This window comes from Belonocnema kinseyi, chromosome 3 (genome assembly GCF_010883055.1).
Source record: "Belonocnema kinseyi isolate 2016_QV_RU_SX_M_011 chromosome 3, B_treatae_v1, whole genome shotgun sequence".
Taxonomy (NCBI): Eukaryota; Metazoa; Arthropoda; class Insecta; order Hymenoptera; family Cynipidae; genus Belonocnema; species Belonocnema kinseyi.
In genome coordinates this window covers 149,874,773-149,893,509 of record NC_046659.1, presented here as the reverse complement: position 1 = coordinate 149,893,509, position 18,737 = coordinate 149,874,773, and the positions used below count along the sequence as shown (strand labels likewise).

The 18,737-nt window shown below is 29.4% G+C and overlaps 1 protein-coding gene across 2 annotated transcripts in view; it reads right to left on the bottom strand.

Moving 5' to 3' along the window:
• Positions 1–14,003: 14,003 nt before the first annotated feature.
• Positions 14,004–18,737, bottom strand: part of LOC117168900 — a 218,341-nt gene continuing 213,607 nt past the window's right edge. For both annotated transcript variants that reach the window (XM_033354829.1, XM_033354830.1), the window contains exon 4: positions 14,004–14,146. In XM_033354829.1, coding sequence (XP_033210720.1) covers positions 14,022–14,146 — 125 coding nt within the window. In that variant the 3' untranslated portion in view covers positions 14,004–14,021. The remainder of the gene's footprint in view (positions 14,147–18,737) is intronic.

Genomic DNA, 18,737 nt, shown 5'->3' with positions numbered 1-18,737 from the left:
ATTAAAATTTTATCAATTGAAGTTAATTCCCTTTGGTTGAAAATTTAACCATTTTATTGAAAATTTCTCTATTACTTATTTTTGTTTAAAAACTGATCATTTTTATATGAAAAATTACATGATTAACTGAAAATTTAATTGTCCATTTTTTGTTAAAAATTCACCTCTTTTAGTTTAAAAATAAACCATTTCGATGAAAATTCGTTTCTTCTAGTTAAAAATTAATCTTGATGCTTAACAAACATTCTTTTTGTTTGAAAAAACCTTTATTGGTTGAAAATTGAACTAGTTTAGAAAAACTCGTATTTCTCTTCTTGAAAATTGACCTTTTTAACGGAAAATGCAAGTATGTGTTTGAAAATTGCTTTTTTTATAAAATCATTCTTCTTGTTTGTAAATTCACTTATTTTTGTTGGAATTTATTTTATTGGTTGAAAATTTAACTACTTTGTTAACGAAAAAAATATTTTCGTTAAAAATTAATTTTTTAGTTTAAAATTCGACTTTTTGGTTCAAAAATAATTATTTTTGGTTGAAAATTTATGTATTTTCTTCGAACCTCCTTTTTATGTTGAAAATGATTTTTTTTAACTGAAAATTGTACTATTTCATTTTTGGTTACAAATTTTTTGTTATTTGCAAATTCATTTCTTTCGATAAAAATTTGATTGTTTAATCTGCAATATAGATTTTTCTTGTGAAAAATTCGAATTTGAAAAAAAAATTAAGTATTTTATTTCAAATTTGTATTTTTTGTTTAAATGTAACTGTTTTTTAATTATTATTAAAATACTTAAAACCTTTTTTCGTTTTAATATCAACTATTCAATTTTTTGTTGAAAATTTATTCGTTTTGGTTCATAGTTAAACCACTTTGTTAGAAGCAATTTTTTGGTTAAAGATTCACAACTTTAGTTGAAAATTCATCTCTGTGACTAAAAATTAAACTATTCGATTGAAAATTTCGCTTTCTTCGTCAAAAATTTATTTTTTGAACAGATAATTTAACTGCTTCATTTTTGGTTCAAATTTTTTTCTTTTTTAACTGGAAATTCAATTTTTTTGTTACAAAACGATCTATATTGTTAAAAATTGATTTTTTCAATCTGAAAATTTCACTATTCCATTTTTTATTGAAGGTTTTTTTTCTTTACAAATTAACAATTTTGTTGAAAATTCTTTTTCTTTTAGTACAAAATTTATTTTCATTTTTTAGTCTATATTCTATATTCTGTCTATCTTCTTATTTGAAAACTCATCTTTTTCATTGAAAATTTTGAACTACTATTTCATTTTTCTTTGAAAATTTACCTTTATTAGTTAAAATTTCTACTGTTTTGTATAAAAATAGAGAATGTTATCAAAACATGTATTTTCGATTTTTTAAAGTAGACAATAATGTTTTGTTTGTATAATTCAGTATTTCGTAAGAAAAACTGACAAGTAATTAAAATATTACATTTTTTCTCTTCAAACTAAATGGCTTAATCTTTCACTTCTTTTTACAAATAAACTATAAAACTCTTATTATTAATGTTTACAAAAAAGCTATTTTTCATTTATTAAATTTAAATTTTTGCATAACCCAAACGACACTGAAGCTGACCCCCACATATTTTTGAAATAAGAAAAATAAGTTGAATTTTATATAACAATACAACAACAAATGTTATACAGCAATAAATAATAATGAATTATAACTATTATACTAGAATGAGAAATATTTTAATTAAATTCTTTAGTCCATAAACTCTTTTCTCCTTTTTTAAAGAATTCTTATTTTTTTCTCTGCTTTCAAAAAAATATTTCCCTTTTTTGTTTTGTTGAGTTTATTTTAAGTTAATTAATAGTATCCAATAAGGTAATCCAACTATTCTTGGTTAAAATTTAATTGGTTGAAAATTTTAATATTTTCTTTAAAATTAGTTTATTGAAGGTTAGAAATAGATTTTTTTAACTGAAAATTAACATAGTTCATTTGTAGTTGGAAAATAATTTTTTTGAGTTTAAAATTATTTAACTATTTGCTTGAAAATTCAAGTACTTGGCTAAAAATTATTGTGTTTTGTTGATAATTCATATGTTTTGTAGAAAATTAATCTTGTTGGCTAAAAAATAAAATTTTAGTAGAAAATTTAACTCTTTGGTTGAATGTTCAACTGCTTTCTTAATCATTCTTTTTTTTATATGATTCAATTATTTTGCTGAAAATTCATTCTTCTTGGTTAAATTCAACTATTCTTGATTTAAAAATAAAATCTTTTTTTGATGAAATATTAACTATTACATATTTCGTTAAGAATTATTTTTTGTCTTCGAAATTTAATAATTAGGTAGAAAAATAGAACTATTTACTTTAAAATTAAACTATTTAAAAATTTAAATATTCTGTTCGAATTTTTTTTTTTTAATTTTAAATTCATTTTTGATCTGAAAATGTAGCTGTTTTATTTGAATTTTAAAATTTATTATTTATAAGTTAAAAATTTAACTATTTTCTATTTAATAGAAAAGGCATATATTTTGTTGAAAACTCGTCTAAGAGATAGAAAGATAATTTTTGTTGTTGAAAATTCATCATTTCGGTTGAGGTTTCAACTATTTTTTTAAAATTCGTCTTTTTAGTTGAATTGAACTGGTTAAAAATTCTTTAAAACTTAATTATTTTTTTTTTTAAATTGGCCTATTTGATAAAAAAAGTCATCATTTTTCGTTGAATTCAACTGGTTAATAAATATTATTTTTCTCCTTTAAAGTTAGTTGTTTTTTTAACTTCAAATTTCACTGTGTCATTTTTGGTTTGAAATTCATATATTCAGGAAGAATTTAAGCTTTTTGGTAAAAATTAATTATTTTATTGAAGTCATTTTTGGTGATGTTCAGTATCACAGTGTCGCGAGTGTAATAGGTGAACGCCCGATAGAGTGATCGTTCTTATCGAAGCCTATCCTCTAAATTCGAATAAAACAGAATTTACAGATTTAAAGTCAGTTTTAACTTATTCAAATAATACGAATTCGAAGACTGAAAATCACTCAAAACTGACTCTTCAAATCAGTCAATTTGACTCACTGATGACATCAGTCGTATTTAATTATCCAATCTATTGAATTATCATCTAAAAGGGTTTTGTTTTATTTATTTTAAACCAAATAGATGAACTTTCAACTAAAAAGAGGAATCATTAATAAAAAAATGTATTTTCGAGAAAGCCGTTTAACTTGTGACAAAGTAGTTGAATTTAAAAAAAAAACTAATTTTCCGCCAAAATATCGAATTTTCAACAAAATAGATCGATTTTCAACCAAAAAAAAAAATTCAATTAAAAGTACAAATCATTAACCGAAAGAATTTTTTTTAATGCGAGTGTTCAAATTTAAACCAAATACGTACATGAATTTTTAAAAATTCAGTTTCAGCCAAGAAAATTAATTTTGCACCAAAAGAAAAATTTTCAACGAAACACAAGAATTTTTGACAACTAAGTCGAATTTTCAACGAATGTAAATGAAAAAAATGAATGAATACATTTTCAACAAAAAATGTAAATAATTAACTGAAAGAAAATTATATTAATCGAACGGTTCAAATTTACACTAATTACATACATGAACTTCAAAAAAAATTAACTTTCAGCCAAGAAATTAGTTTATTACCAAAGAAAAAATTTTTAACAAAGCACAAGAATTTTTTACCAAAAAGTCGAATTTTCAGCTAAAACAGATTAATTTTTAACAACAAAAAAAACAAGATTTTGAAAAAATAGTTAAATTTTTAACTAAAAGAAGGAATCATCAACAAAAAAGTGAATTTTCAACAAACCAGTTTAACTTTTAATTAAGTAGCTGAAATAAAAAAAATTCCGTCAAGACGATTAATTTTATACCAAAAAACGATGCATTTTCAACAAAATATATAAATTTTTAAACCCAAAGTTGAATTTTCAACTAAACCGTATTAATAATAATCAACCAAAATATCGAATTTGCAACAAAATAGTTCCGTATTCACCCAAAACGATGAATTTTTAACTAAAAAGGTGAATTATTAACCAAAGGAATTAATTTTTATTCAACCAGTTCAAAATTAAACCAATCACATATATGAACTAAGAAAAAAATTAAATTTCAGCCAAGAAAATTAATTTTTTAACAAAATACATATTTTCAACAAAATTCAAAAATTAAAAAAAATCGAATTGCCAACTAAAACAAATTAATTTTTATTAATAAAAAAATCAAGTTTTCAAAAAAATAGTGAAATTGTCAACCAAGTAGATAAATTTTGAACTAAAAAAAGGAATAATCGACCAAAAAAGGAAAAAATTTGTAATCGAGTAATTTAAATCAATTACATAAATTAATTCTTAAAAAATGAACTTTTAGCAAAAAAATTAATTGTCTACCAAAAGACAATTTTTCAACAGAGCACAAGAATTTTTCACAAAAAATTAGAATTTTCAACTAAAAAAGGTTAATTTCTAAGAAAATAAACGAGCTTCAACAAATAGTTCAAGTTTCTGACAAACAGATAAATTTGTAACAAAGCAGTTATTTTATAAAAAAAAATTAATTTCTTGCAAAAAATTAATTTTAAACCAAAAGTGACGAATTTTCAGGGAAATGTCTTAATTTTCATCCAGAAAGTAGAAGATTTAGCAAATAAACAGATGAATCATTAACCAAAAGAACATCTTTTTAATTAAGCAGTTTAACTGTAAACCAAGTAGATTGTTAAAAAAAACCTTCCACCAAGATAATTAAATTCGTACCAAAAGAAAAATGTTCAGCCAAGAAATCTGATTTTCAACAAAATGATTAAATTTTCACTCAAATGAATGAATTTTCAACTAAAAGTAGGAGTAATTAATTTAAATAATTAATTTTTAATTCAGCCGTTTAATTTTAAAAGAAGAGCACAGATAAATTTAAACAAAAAAAAACTTTTGCCAAGATATATAATTTTATACTGAAAACGACAATGTTTTATCAAAATATATGAATTTTAAATTAAAAAGTTGAATGTTCAACTGAAAAGAAGGTTCATTTTTAACAAACAAAAGAGTTTTAAAAAAATAGTTATATTTTCCACCCAAGAGATGCATTTTTGAATAAAGGGATAAATAATTAACCAAAACAATGAATTTTTAATTAAGCAATTTAACTTTAGATCAAGTGCATAGATGAAAAAAATTATTTTTCCAACAAGAAAAGTAATTTTTTGTCAGAAGGCAAATTTTCAACAAGATACAAGATTTCTGAATAAAAAAGACAAATTTTCAACTAAAAGAGTTGAATTTTCAAGTAAAATGAAAAAATGATTTTCCACCAAATAGTTCAATTTTACATCAAACAGATTAATTTACAAACTCAAATGTTGAATCATTAATCGAAAGAATGCATTTTGAACCAATCAGTTCAACTTTCAACCAAGCATTTGAATTTTCAAAACAAAAGTAATTTTTTGCTAAAAAGATTTTTTTCTATTAAAAAGACGAATATTGAACAAAATAGATCAATTTTAATCAAACTACATGAATTTTCATTCAAATAGTTTGATTTGTAAATAAGAAAGATAGGTTTTTAAGCAAAAATGGAATAGTTAATTTTCCCTTTCACAAAATAGATTGTAAAATACAAATACAGTGAAACTCTTCTACAGCGCCGATTTTGGGGCTGACGGTGGGTGGGAATTAACTCATTATAGCCCGCTCCGCTTTTGTTTGTTTATGCCTGAGTAACAACCGCAGACCCCGCATACCTCCTCTACACCTACGTATGGCGCGGCTTCGATTCTCGGAAGGGCTATAGAAGGGAGGGCTATTGAAAGGTTTCACTGTACAGCGAATATTCAACCCAGCAGTAAAATTTGCAATCAAAAAGATGGATTCTCAAAAACAACCAAATCTTTTACGAATAGTTCAACTTTTTAATAAAGAAAATATCAAAAAATGGAAAACTTAAATTTTCAGTTAAAAAAATTAATTTTTATTCAATGAAACAAGTATTTTCAAGATAATAGTTAAATTTTCCACCATAGAATAAGTTTTCAACTAAAATGATGATTTTTCAAAAAAAGTTCTAAATAGTTCAACTTGCAACCAAGTAGTTAAACTTTCATTTAAAAAAATTAATTTTCTTCAAGTCTTACGGTCCACATAAATTAAAATAAAATTTGGCCAAAAAACATTTTTTCGAATACAGAATTTATTTGATTAAAAACTCCTTTCTCAATGAGTCTTCCAAGTTATTAATCAACCATAAGATTAGCGTCGAAGAATAGAAAACACATCAAAATAAAGAACGATATCATTGGAAATTTTTCCAGGCAACAAAAGTTTTTTTTTCTCCTAAGGCAATTACAAAACAATGAAAATGGTTATATTGAAGTTTCAAAAAATTCAAGAGATTCTAACCAATTACAAACTAATTCATTCATATAATTCACATACAGAAAAATCTATGATTTAAAATTCATAAATATTGCAGGTCGAAAAAAGGATTGATTTAGTTTTAAATCATTATACAATTTATTAAAATGTAGAAATTTAATTAAATATTTTAATTGAAAAACAATTTTAGTATTTTATAATAGTAAACTAATTAATCACTTCAATTACCTAAAAATCCGTAATTTAAAGTGACTATTTGATTCAGTCAACAATAGTGACTGATTCACCAATTAAAACGATTGTTTTATCAGTCGAAATGACTGCGTCTTCAGTCAAAGTACGTTTGATTAATTTAATGAGTCAAATTTTGATTGATTTAAATTTAGAGTCTGAAGAGGAAAACGAGATGTGACCTTAAATAAATGAATTTATTTTACAACCTTAAAAGTGATATATCTCGCATTAACCTCCTTGTCACGGACAAGGCTATCTAAAGTACATAGATACACCTCTGGACTCTGTGGAGCACCCGAGCACCCTGTTACGTGTTATGAGAAAAAAGGACACTAGAAAAGAGGGTGCAGATAGAAAAGGAAGGGAGAGAGAAAATCGCGGAGGAATGAAAAGAAAGAGAAAAGCCCTGTTAGGTTATGATCAGAGGAAGAGAGAGAGAGAGAGAGGGGCAAAGAGAGGAAGAGAGAGGCAAAGAGAGGAAGAGAGAGGCAAAGAGAGAAAGAGAGAGGCAAAGAGAGAAAGAGAGAAAGAGAGAGAGAGAGTCGGTGGATGGATGATTCTTCAAGGGACATGAGGAGACTGGGGGTAAAGGAGGTGGCAGTGGTTGAGGATGAGGATGAGGAGGGCAAGGGCAAAGGGAGGAGGGGAGAGCGACATTCCAGAAGGCGGTGGCGGCGGTTCTCGTGGGAAACCAAAGAGAGAGAGAGGACCGAGATCGTCTCGAGGAGAGGCTGCTTGCTTGGGCTGCTGCTGCTGCTGCGATTCCGACTCCAACTCAGCCTTACGACACCGTTTTCTGCGACGAAAGACGATCATACGACCAGTACAGCGAAAAAGTCGTATTTTCGTCAAGATTGCTTCAGGGGTTGCTACTTACCAGCAAAGCAGCTGTCCTTCTACGCCTACGATCGCCGATCCCATTTCTCTAATCTAATTACCCAAGTGAGGTGCGTGACAAACCAGGCCGTAACTCATTCCCTGACAGACATCGATTCAAACCTCTTTTCAACAAATCTGAACAGAGTACACACTCTTGCATGTCCTATAAAATGATAAGTTATCCATTTTAACAGCTGAGGTGCCTTTTATAAACTAGGTTAACAATTTTAAGAAAATCACCCCTCCTCCACTACCTAAAAGTCACAAGTGAATAGTCTACAAAGATATAGCTAATTATCAATTTGTTCCATTATCTCATCAATTAGGACAATGTTGCACCTTCTTTTCTTACCCTTTTCTGTAAAGACCATTTATTTTTGTTTTATTTAGGTTAGTTTTCAGGACCATGTTATTCATACTTGTAATTAGTTTGCTCAACATTTGAAATTTATTTCTTCATTCTGCCCTAATAACCTTATCATCTACATACTCTAACCCACGTACCTTTACTGTTTCGAGATCCACAGCTTCTTCGTCGAAAAGGGCCATTCTCACATTGAGATAAAAAATTACTTGATTTAAAGAAATTCACTACTGAACTTGCGTCTAATCAGATATTTTTTTATCTAGAGAAATTTTTCTTATAACAAAAGTGCGTTTTTTATTTGAAAAAAGATTATTCCTTGAAATAAGAAAAATGATCTTCGATCAAAACAATATTTGATTAAACGTATTCAGTACTATATTCCTTTGAATCAAGTAATCTTTTTTCTCAGTGTAGACACTTGTCCATGAATATAAGAAATTTCCATGAGAAGAGCTAAATTTTCAAGAAAATAGTTTATTCTCTAACCAAATAATTTAATTTAAACCCCAAATAATGAATTTCAACCAAAAAGGTTATTTTCAATCAAATAGTTTAATTATCTACGAAATTGTTGAATACTCAACCAAACCAGATAATTTTGTAACATGCAGTTGCATGTTTAATAAAAAAGAATGAATTTACCAATCAAGAAGATTAATTTTCGACCAAAAAAGACGAAATTTCAAGAAACGAGATGGATTTTCACCTAAAATTATAAATCTGAGAAAATTAATTTTCAACAAAAGAGTTCAACCTAAAAGATGATTTCTTAACCCGGTAGATTAAATTTTTAAATATGGCCTGGTTAAATTTTTAATTAAGTTGGTAAGTCTTACAAAAATATGAATTTTTAACAAATTTATTTTAAAAAATCCAATTAGTTCATATTTCACCTAAAAAAGATAAATTTTAAACTAAATAGTTAACTTTTTAACCAAATAGATTAACTTTTTTGCTTAACACATTAAGAAAATCTAACTATTTTTTGTTGGAATGTCTACCATTATATTTTTGGTTCGGAATTTCTCTCTTTTGGTTGAAAACTATACTATTAGATTGAAAATTTAATTATTTTGTTGAAAGTTCAACTAAGAAAAGTAATTTTTCACCAAAAGACAAATTTTCAACAAGATAAAAGAATTTTGAAAAACAAAGTCCAATTTTCAGCTTAAAAAGATGAATTTTCAACTAACAAAATTCTACTAATTGACTGGAAATTTAATTAAGTTGTTGAAAATTTAATTAACAAAAGTAATTTTTTACCAAAACAGAAATTTTCAACAAGATACAAGAATTTTGGATAACAAAGACAAATTTTCAATTAAAAAAGTTGAATTTTCAATTTAAATAATTCTACTATTGGGTTGGAAATGTAATTATTTTGTTGAAAATCCAACCATTTTGGAAAAAAGCGACTTTTTTTGTACAAACATTTATCTACTTGGTTGAAAGTTGAACGAATTAGTTAAAAAAAAATTGTTTGTTTGAAGCTTTATCTCTTTGGTTAAAAATTTAATTATTTTGTTGAAAATGTCACTATTTTGTTCAAAAGTCATCTTTTTCATGTTCAATAATTCCACTACTTGGTTGAAAGTTTAACTACTTTGTTAATAATTATTATTTGTTTTTATTTTCAAACTTCATCTCTTCGGTTGAAAATTCAATTCTTTTCTTGAAAATGCAACTATTTTGTGTAAAAAGTAATTTCGTTAATCTCCTTCTTTTTCCATAGCTTCACCACTTCGTATTAACATTGAACTATTCTATTTTTATCAAATTAATCTTTTTGGTTCAAAAATTAAGTTTTCGGTTAAATGTTCAAATTTTTGTGTTAAAACTACTTTTTTCTTTTTAAATTCATAATTTTAGTTCAAAATGTGTCTCTTTCTGAGGAAATGCCTTTTTTGTTGTGCATAAAATATTTTCTTAAATTAAAATTTAAGTATTCCATTTCTGGTTAAAAATTGATATTTTAGATTGAAAATTGATCTCTTTTACTTGAAATTTCAACTATTAGGTTGAAAATTCTTTTTTTTTTTTAATTTATCGTTTGAGTTGGAAATCCGTCTCTTTTGCTCAAAAGTCTTTTTTTGTCAATTAATTCTTTCAAGTAAAAAAGTAAATGTTCCATTTTTTCGATAAAAATTGATATTTTCAATTGGAAATAAATCTTTTCTAGTAGAAATTAAAACCATTTGGTTGAAAATTCTATTTTTTTACGATTTATAATTTTAGTCGAAAATTCGTTGTTTTTTGTTATTGTCGTTGTGAATTAATTTTTTCAAGTAAAAACTAAGTATTTCATTTGTTGTTGAAAATTGATATTTTTAATTGCAAATTGATCTTTTATAGTTGAAATTTCAACTATTTTGTTAAAAATTCATTATCATTGGTTCAAAATGCAACTATTTGGTTCAAAATCCATATTTATGAATTAAGAATTGAACTTTTTGTATATAAAATTCGTCTTTTTGGCTTGAAAATGTAAAAATTGGATAGAAAATTAAACCATTAGGTGGAAAATTGACTTTTTTGTTGAAAATTTAACAATTTGGTTAAAAAGTAAACCATCATTGTGAAAAGCCAACCATTTGCTAGAAAATAAACTTTCATATAATAAAATCGTATTTTTGGGTTAAAAATTCAACTGATTTGTATATATTACGTCTCTTTGGCTTCAGAATTCATTAATTCTTTGGAAAATTCGTCTTTTTTGGTAGAACATTCATTTTTGTTATGAAAATTTAAATAATTCGTTGAAAGTTGAAACTTCTTTGCAAAAAATCCGTTCTTTACGAAAAATGTGAAAAAAATGTTACTTTTTGGTTCAGGATTCAACTATTTGGTTAGAAATTCATTTTTTTATTTTAACGGATTAAAAATTAATTTTATTGTTGTTGTAAATTAATTTTTCAAACTGAAAATTCGACGATAATACTTTTATTTAATTTTAATTTAATTTTAATTTAATTAATCGATTTGCTTGACAATTCGACCATTTTGTTAAAAATTAGTTTTTTTTCTCGTTGAATTCAACTGTTTAAAGAATCGTTTTATATTATAAAATGAAAAATTCGTTGAAAATTCAACTTTTTGGTTTGGAAATTCCACCCCATTCTAAAGAATCAGAATTAAACTGTTTTTGACTAAATTTTTAATAATTGTGTTGAAATGTCGACCGTTTGGTTAAAAATTCTACTTTGCAGGTCTTTAAAAATTATGAAAATTGAAAATTTTTCTATTTCGTTAGAAAATATTCTTTGGTCGAAAATTCAACTATTTTTGTTAAAAAATCTATATATTTCGACTCGATTTCTCAGTAATTTAAAGTATTTCAAATGGAATTTAATATGCTTTTTACATTAGTTAATAATGCAGTTTATGGACAACAAAAACATCATTTCCACTTATAATTTCTTTCTTTTAATTTTCTTCGTTATTGAAAGTAATGTTCTAAAAGTTTTGACACATTTGTGGTCAAATCTGTTCCATTTCGTTTCTAGAATATTAGTATATGAGCATGTATAATCCGTCAGTTGCGGTTAGAATGCATAAGGCAGATATTCGTGGGTCGCTCCGTAGGCACCAGGCACAAAAGCTCGTCACGCTGTCGCCACTTATCTCACGCTCGCGGGCGGTGATTGTGGTGATAGTTTTACTGCCGTGTTACCGGAAGCGGGTGTCATTCCGTAAAATAGCACCGGCTCCCTGTGGAATCCTGCAGTGGTTTATGAAACCAGTTTTTTTTCACTTTGGATATCTAGGACCAGATCTACTCTCTAGAATCTAGAAATCGGAATTAAACAGATTTGAACAAACGGTTCATAGTGAAAGTACTACATTTTCCTGTAGAGCTTCTCTTTTACCTCAAACTGGTTAGGGAAAGTCAGGGAATGTCAAGGAAAACCTGAAAGAGTCAGGAAATTTTCGATTTGACCCACAATAAAAATACAAGTAGGTCAATAAATTCGTCTCGACTCAAGGAGTCCTTTTTATTCTTACATCAACTTTGAATTATGTAAATGACAAAAATTTTACTTGGAAAAAAAACCATTTTCTAAATATTATAAATGATCATAACCACCAATATTTTGCTTAAAATATTCTGATGAAATACTGAAACCATAAACATTAATAGACTTTTACGGAAAATTAAAGGTATCCCAAAATATTTTTTTCGAGAATTCGATATTCAAAGATAGGGCACTGGGATAACCGCTTTTTTAAAGCCTGCCCTCAATTAACAAATCAATATCCTATAAGCTATTAGTTTCACAGTGTTCGCATTGGGGTAATTTTCAAGCTACTTTGATACTGTACAAAGAAATTATCCTATAGATGAATAAGAAATGATTCTTAAAACTTGAGAGTGAAGTCGTAAGTGAGAAAAATAGGTGAGAAAAACGTTACGTAATAAATGGATAATAAGCAGTTAAGTAACTAAGTAGGACTTAACCTAACTCTAAGGAAAAGTAGGTACAGGAAGGTTGTGTGAGACACCCTGTATAGATGAAGGCGCTGCAAGCATACCGCCGCGAGATGAGAAGAAGAAAGAGGAAAGAAGGTGGAGAGTTAATTGAATCCGAGCAGCGTATAAGTGGAAGTCCCGCTTGCTCCTCTTATTCTTCTTTCTTCCTGCGTGCCTCCTCTCTCCCCCTTCACTAGGGTACAACAGGACCAAGAGAAGGTCGAAGGAGGGAGGAAGGAAGCATTCCTTTGTCTCTGCGCGTACAAACCTAGATCATATATGCATGAATTTCTTGTATGTATACATATACATCATCCACTGTATTTAATTATACCTGCATAATAACCTGCACCTTCTCCATATTCGACAAATCCAATACTATTCCCGTTTTTCATATCAATAATCCTCTCCAAAGAGTGCAACACATGTAAGAAAAGGCGGTTAATATTTAGCTACATTCTCACCAAAGATTAAAGTTTTGTCAAAGTTTCGTTCAGACATGCAACGAGTTTTTCATTGTTCAGAATGATCTGGTACAGCAACAGTGCCTACTGTTACTTACAAAGTATAATAATACTTTTCCTAACTATCAGTGATAAATGGGTAATTGAATCCAATAAGTAAGGGTTTTTTTAACTAATGAACTGTTAAACTTTAAATGGGATACCTTCTTATGAGCAGGGAGATCAGTCATTCCTGCTCATAATTCACACAGAAGGTGGACGAATATCGTCAGGCATTGTGATTTTCAACCTGTAAAGATTTGTCTCCTTGGTTTAGAGGTATGTTCTAGCAGGTTATAGATGACCTGGCAATGGTATGGTATGGTATGGTATGCTATGGTATACCCTTGGAATCATGCGTTCGATATTTGCGTACCCCAAAATAGCCAGGGCCCCGAGACAACAAGACGACGAGATCGAGGAGGTGAGGAAGAGGCAGCAGAAGAAGGACGAGAAGAAGAAGCGTATACCGCAAAACCAGTTCGCGGGTGAGTAAACAAAAAACGAGAAGGAGCCAACGCCGCGGTGCGGCGAAGCCTCGTTGTCCGGGGAGAATCGCTGCTTTATTGCTAATTCGAAGACATTCGCCTGGTAGAAATGAAACTTTATAGTCCGCCTGCGGCCCCGGGTACAACCAGGCTAAGGCGCCGATTTTCAATGATGTTCAGGGACCCGAAGCTCTCTATAGTAACGCCTTCAAAAGGCGTCTTTGCCGAAAGGCTATACGCTGAATTCCAATCCTTGTGTCTGCAACTTTCAATATGTGTTTGCTCCACTTCTTAAGTGACAATTCTAACACCTTCAGAGTCATAACACGTATAAAAAGTGGCGACTTCAGAAAGAATTAGAAATTAATCAGGAGTAGTTTCTTTTCTCAATGCTTAAATTTTCTGTTTGATTACAAGAAGTAATTCCTTTGGGTTCAATAAACGATTTGTATGAATCCTTTTTTTTTATCGGCTATTTTTATTGTACATGATACAGCAATTTTTGATTTGAAGTGGTTTTCTGAAATTGAAAGCTTCATTTAACAATGTGTGGCTGTTACTTCTGGTCGCTTCTGGAATCATCGTATCTCGAATGCTTCAAAGCTCTGGGTCTTGAGCCCCATGTAGTTTTCAGCTCACATCAGTCGAGTAGGCGACTTACGTCAGTATCTTAAACATCCCACGGAGCTCATTACATGGCACAAGTATGTAACGACGTCACGTACAACATGCAATAAAATGCCAGAGAGTGTAACATTGCTGTTATCTGATGCATTTTCAGAGTGATTTTCAGTCGGCGCCCAGCGGGTTGCTTCTCTGCAACAAAGATTGTTAATTTGGGAAAAAGGTTAATATAAATTTGATCATATGATAAATGGTCAAGCTCAGGTTGGTTTTGAGAATTATTGTGTAATCTAATCAAGCGTTTTTGGTACATGAAGAAAATTTTATTATGATTTTGGTTTTAATTGCACTTATCCAGATTTTTGGAATATATTTGATCTAGAATTAGAACTTTCATTTTGATTCAGATTTTGTTTTACTGTTTGCTTCTAAAGTTCTGATACTTCTGCTAATTTTATAAAATAATTATAAACATATGTTGACATTCTTTTGTTTACTTATATTAATACAGATTTAGAAAAAAAAAACTTTGCAACAAATACGATACCTTTAGAATAAAAATGCACTGTGATAATATTGCAGATTATTTGAAAAGTTACATTTTCTGAAATAAAAACTGATTTGAGCTTAAATTTAAGTCGAGAGCAGTGTTCCATGAAGGCTTGATGCGTTTTAGGCTTATTGTCAGATTAAATTACACTGAATTTTAGTCTCGTGGTGTCCAATTTTATGTTGCTGTACTTAGCCGTACTGATCTGCTTTATGTCGCACCTTGAAACAAACCCATTCTTAGTCTGGATGCAAGACCTTTTTTTCTCTGAAGGGTTTTTGCAAGAGTATTCAAGTGTTCGGAACTGCTGAAAAATTATGCGTTTTCTTTACGATAAGAAAAACGAAAAGATATAACTAATATTGTAGAAAGGATAATGAGCAATATTTTTAAAAACTTTCCACCTATTAGAAAAATGTAATATCATAAAATCTCATTCATCGCTATTAACGTCAATTTTATAATGCCGAGATTGTTCTCGACGCTAAAGATCAGGTATAGTGTTCAAACTGGCATAAGTGTCGCTCCCTGAGTAGGAGTAAAGTTAGGTTTTGGGGTGAGGTAACGGAAAGGGGGAGGGGGGTCCGTATCGTCCTCTCCCTAATTGACAAATTGGAATCTCATTAAAGAAGTCTGGAGTGCCGTGGGCCAGACCAGCCGGATCCAGAATGAAACAAGGTGGAGGGAGAAGTCCACGGAAAGCGAGAGAAGAGTGATCGAGTGGGATGGAACGGGCCAGAAGAGAAAAAGGAGTAAGAAGCCTAAGAAGGTAAACTGGTAGAAGGAAGAGAACCAGGGGACGCTAACAGGCTCTGGGCCTGAGGTTCGCTCAGCTCGCTGTCCTGCCTGCGAATGCCACCCAAGATGTTGCGCGCGTGCGCGATCTGTGTGGGCTCGGGAAGAATCGACCACCGGGCCCAACCGAACTTACCCGAGTTCTACCGGGACCATCCGATCAACTCCGAATGGAACGTGTCATGGGCCACCCGGTAGAGCGCGCGCGTGCCGCCACCTGTGTGGTCCGCTCCTGCAAAACTGCGCTCTGAGCCCAGCGATTTCAACCAAGGGCGTATCAATTGATGGTACCTGTGTTTTTTTTTTTTATCAAAAGCCAAGTCTTTTTTTCTTTAATTTCTATCAGGAGGCACAGGCTTCCAATGAAAATTTTTATTTTAAATAAATTATGATAGAAAATGAACTAGATATTTGAGCGGAACAAACTGCAATCTTATTTTATCAGGTTACTGAAAAGAATACTCGAATAAAATTGATTTTGGATTTTGGTTGGACTTTAGATAAAATCTCGTTAGGGCTAACAGCCGTTTTCAGAGTCATGAGAGTGCAGCAAGATACAGCAAGAACAACGGACATGATAGAAGATCGCAATCCTCCTGACAAACTTTTTTTCTCAAGAGCTCTGCTTCCCTCTCCCTCTCTCTCTTTCTTTCTCTCTACCAAAGTTTTTCTCACTCTATCGAAAACCTCTTGAATCGTTCCGCCTCTCGATCTCGTCTCTCGACTCGCGCTTCTTGGTTTCTTTCGCGCCGACTGGCCCGGCGCGACCACGTGCTAACTTACGAGCTTGTACCGAACTCTTCGAACCTCCTCCTCACCCTTCATCGCTCTCACCGCTTCTCCTTCTTTTAGGTCCTCTTTTTTCCTCAGTGTCTTCGTCTTCAGACTCTTCCTCACTCTCTTCGCTCGTTATTCTTTTGTTCTTGACGACACTCTTTATTCTTTTATTATATTTGTGTCTACTGTGCTGTGAAAAAAAGTATTCAAGATGAATTCTCTTTTGCTTTATTTATTGTCTTGTTAAAATAATATGCATAAAGCTGAGTATGCAATAGTAAGGAGGTACAAGTTTAGATCTTCCGTAGAACTTTGGATTTTCTAGTGTTTTTGAGGTTTTTAGATTCTCTTTGAAGTTTCAATTTTTATTTTTTCAATAGTGTCTCAAAAACTACGCTTTGTGACAGGGGGGGGGGGGTATGGGCAGTGGAAGTAACTTTATACATAATTAGATTTCGTTGTGTACATGTCTGGATGATAAATTTTAACAGTATTTGCGAATTTTGTCAAAGATAGATTTTTAACAGTAAGGTTCAATAACAACTTAACTGCTTCGCTGAAAATTAGTTTTTTTCAACTGAAAATTTATTTATTCTATTCTATCTTTTTTCGTAGAAAAATGATATTTTTTTATATAAAATCAATATTATTTGTTTTCGTTGAAAATTATTTTTTTTTGGTTGAAATATCAACTATGTTATATCATACGTCTTTGGTGGCAGAAAATTAATCTTCTTGGTGAAAAATTCATATTTTTAGGTTGAAAATTGAACTACATACTTGAAAGTTAAACTATTTTGTTAAAATTTAATTTTTTTAGATTTACCTCTTTGGTTCAAAATTTAACTATTCCATTTTTGCTTGAAAATTGATAGTTGAAAATTAATATATTTGGTTGATAATTGATCTGTTTTTGTAAAGAACTAATCTTTTTGTTTAAAAAATCATCTTTTTGGTTAAAAATTACACGCCTTAAATGAATGTTGAAATCTTTTTTTTTCTAATCCATTACTTTTTTAATTTACTATTTTAGTTTCAAATTCTTCTCTTTGGTTGTTAACTTAACTATTTTATTTATTTTTTTTTTAAATGAGAATTAATTTTCTTATCTGAAAATTGAACTGTTCTATTCTTTTGTAAGAATTAATATTTTTAATTAAAAATTTATCTTTCAGGTTGAGAATTAAATTATTTGCATAAAACTTCGTCTTTTTAAGAAAAAATATTCTTAGTTAAACATTTATTAAAGCATTTATTCATTTTAATTAAAAAAAGGAAAGGTTTTTTCTTTGAAATAAAAATCTTTTTTGTTTGAAATATCAACTATCAAATGTTAAAATTTCATCCTTTTAGTAAAACATTAATATTCTTAATAGAAAATTGATCTTTTTGGTTGAAAATTTGAATCTTTGGTCAAAAATGTATCTTTCTTGGATTACAATTGAAGTACTTGATTAAAAGTTAAATTAATTTCTTAATATTTTTAAGATTCAGCTCTTTGGATGAAAATTTATCGCTTTTGTTGAAACTTAATTTTTTTTGTTACAAATTAATCTTTTGTCAGAAAATTTAACTATTTCATTTTTCGTAAAAATTTATCCTTCATGTGCTGTATTTATTTAGTTAAAAATATATATGTACTTTTTAATTTGTACTTTTTAATGTTTTTCATTCAAAATTAATTAATTTATCTGAAAATTTAACTATTCCATTTTTGGGTGAATATCCTATCAGTTATGAGTTGAAAATGTAACTATTTGGTAGAAAACTAATCATTTTTGTTGAACACTTAACGTTTTGGTTGAGGATATTTGGTGGAAAACTTATCTTTCTGGGTTAAAAATTAACTTTTTTCTCGAAAACTCAACAGTCTTTTAAGAAATTCGTCTATTTGGTTTGAAAATGTAACTGTTTCTTTACAAGTTCAATTATTTAACTGAAATCTGTCTCTTTTGCTTAAAAATTTAAATATTCGCTTATTGATAAAACTGTTTAAATAAGAATTAATTTTTTTGGGTTGAAAATTCAGCTCTTTTGGTATAAAATCTATTTACGATAAAAATTAAACTATTTTGTTGAGATTGCAAAATATTTTAAGGTATTAAAAAGAATTTATTTCTCTATTGTTTCCCTATTTTTGTGAAAAATCACTCGATGAAAAATCACCTGATACGTCGATTCGTATCAGTTTGAGATAGTGTAACTACAATATCTCTACGGTCTTCCGCATATCGTTCTAAGATTTGGAAAAACAACCACAGAAGGATAAAACGACTGAAAATTCATTTTTCGAATGCCTATTTAAAAAAAAAGGTTGTGTAAATCAAAGTCAAATTATAATTTCGACATGTCGGATTCAGTGCTGCCAATTACGCGGTGTGTAAACTGGTACCAACTCGCACGTCTCGTCCGTGTATAAACGCCTCGTCCGTATAGGAACGTCTCGTCCGCACATGAACGAACGTGAAGCGGTGAAGGCGCGTGTGAGCGCGAAGCGAGGCAGAAGCAGGCGCGATGATTGGCCCGGTCTATAAACCGTATTTTCGCGTGTAAAATGTAAATGACTCTTCTCATGTTAACCAATCCCACAGAAAAAGATGAAGAACCAAAGCGAGACAAGGATCAAGTTCAAAGCGCCGCCTGTGGTTACAAAGCCTTACC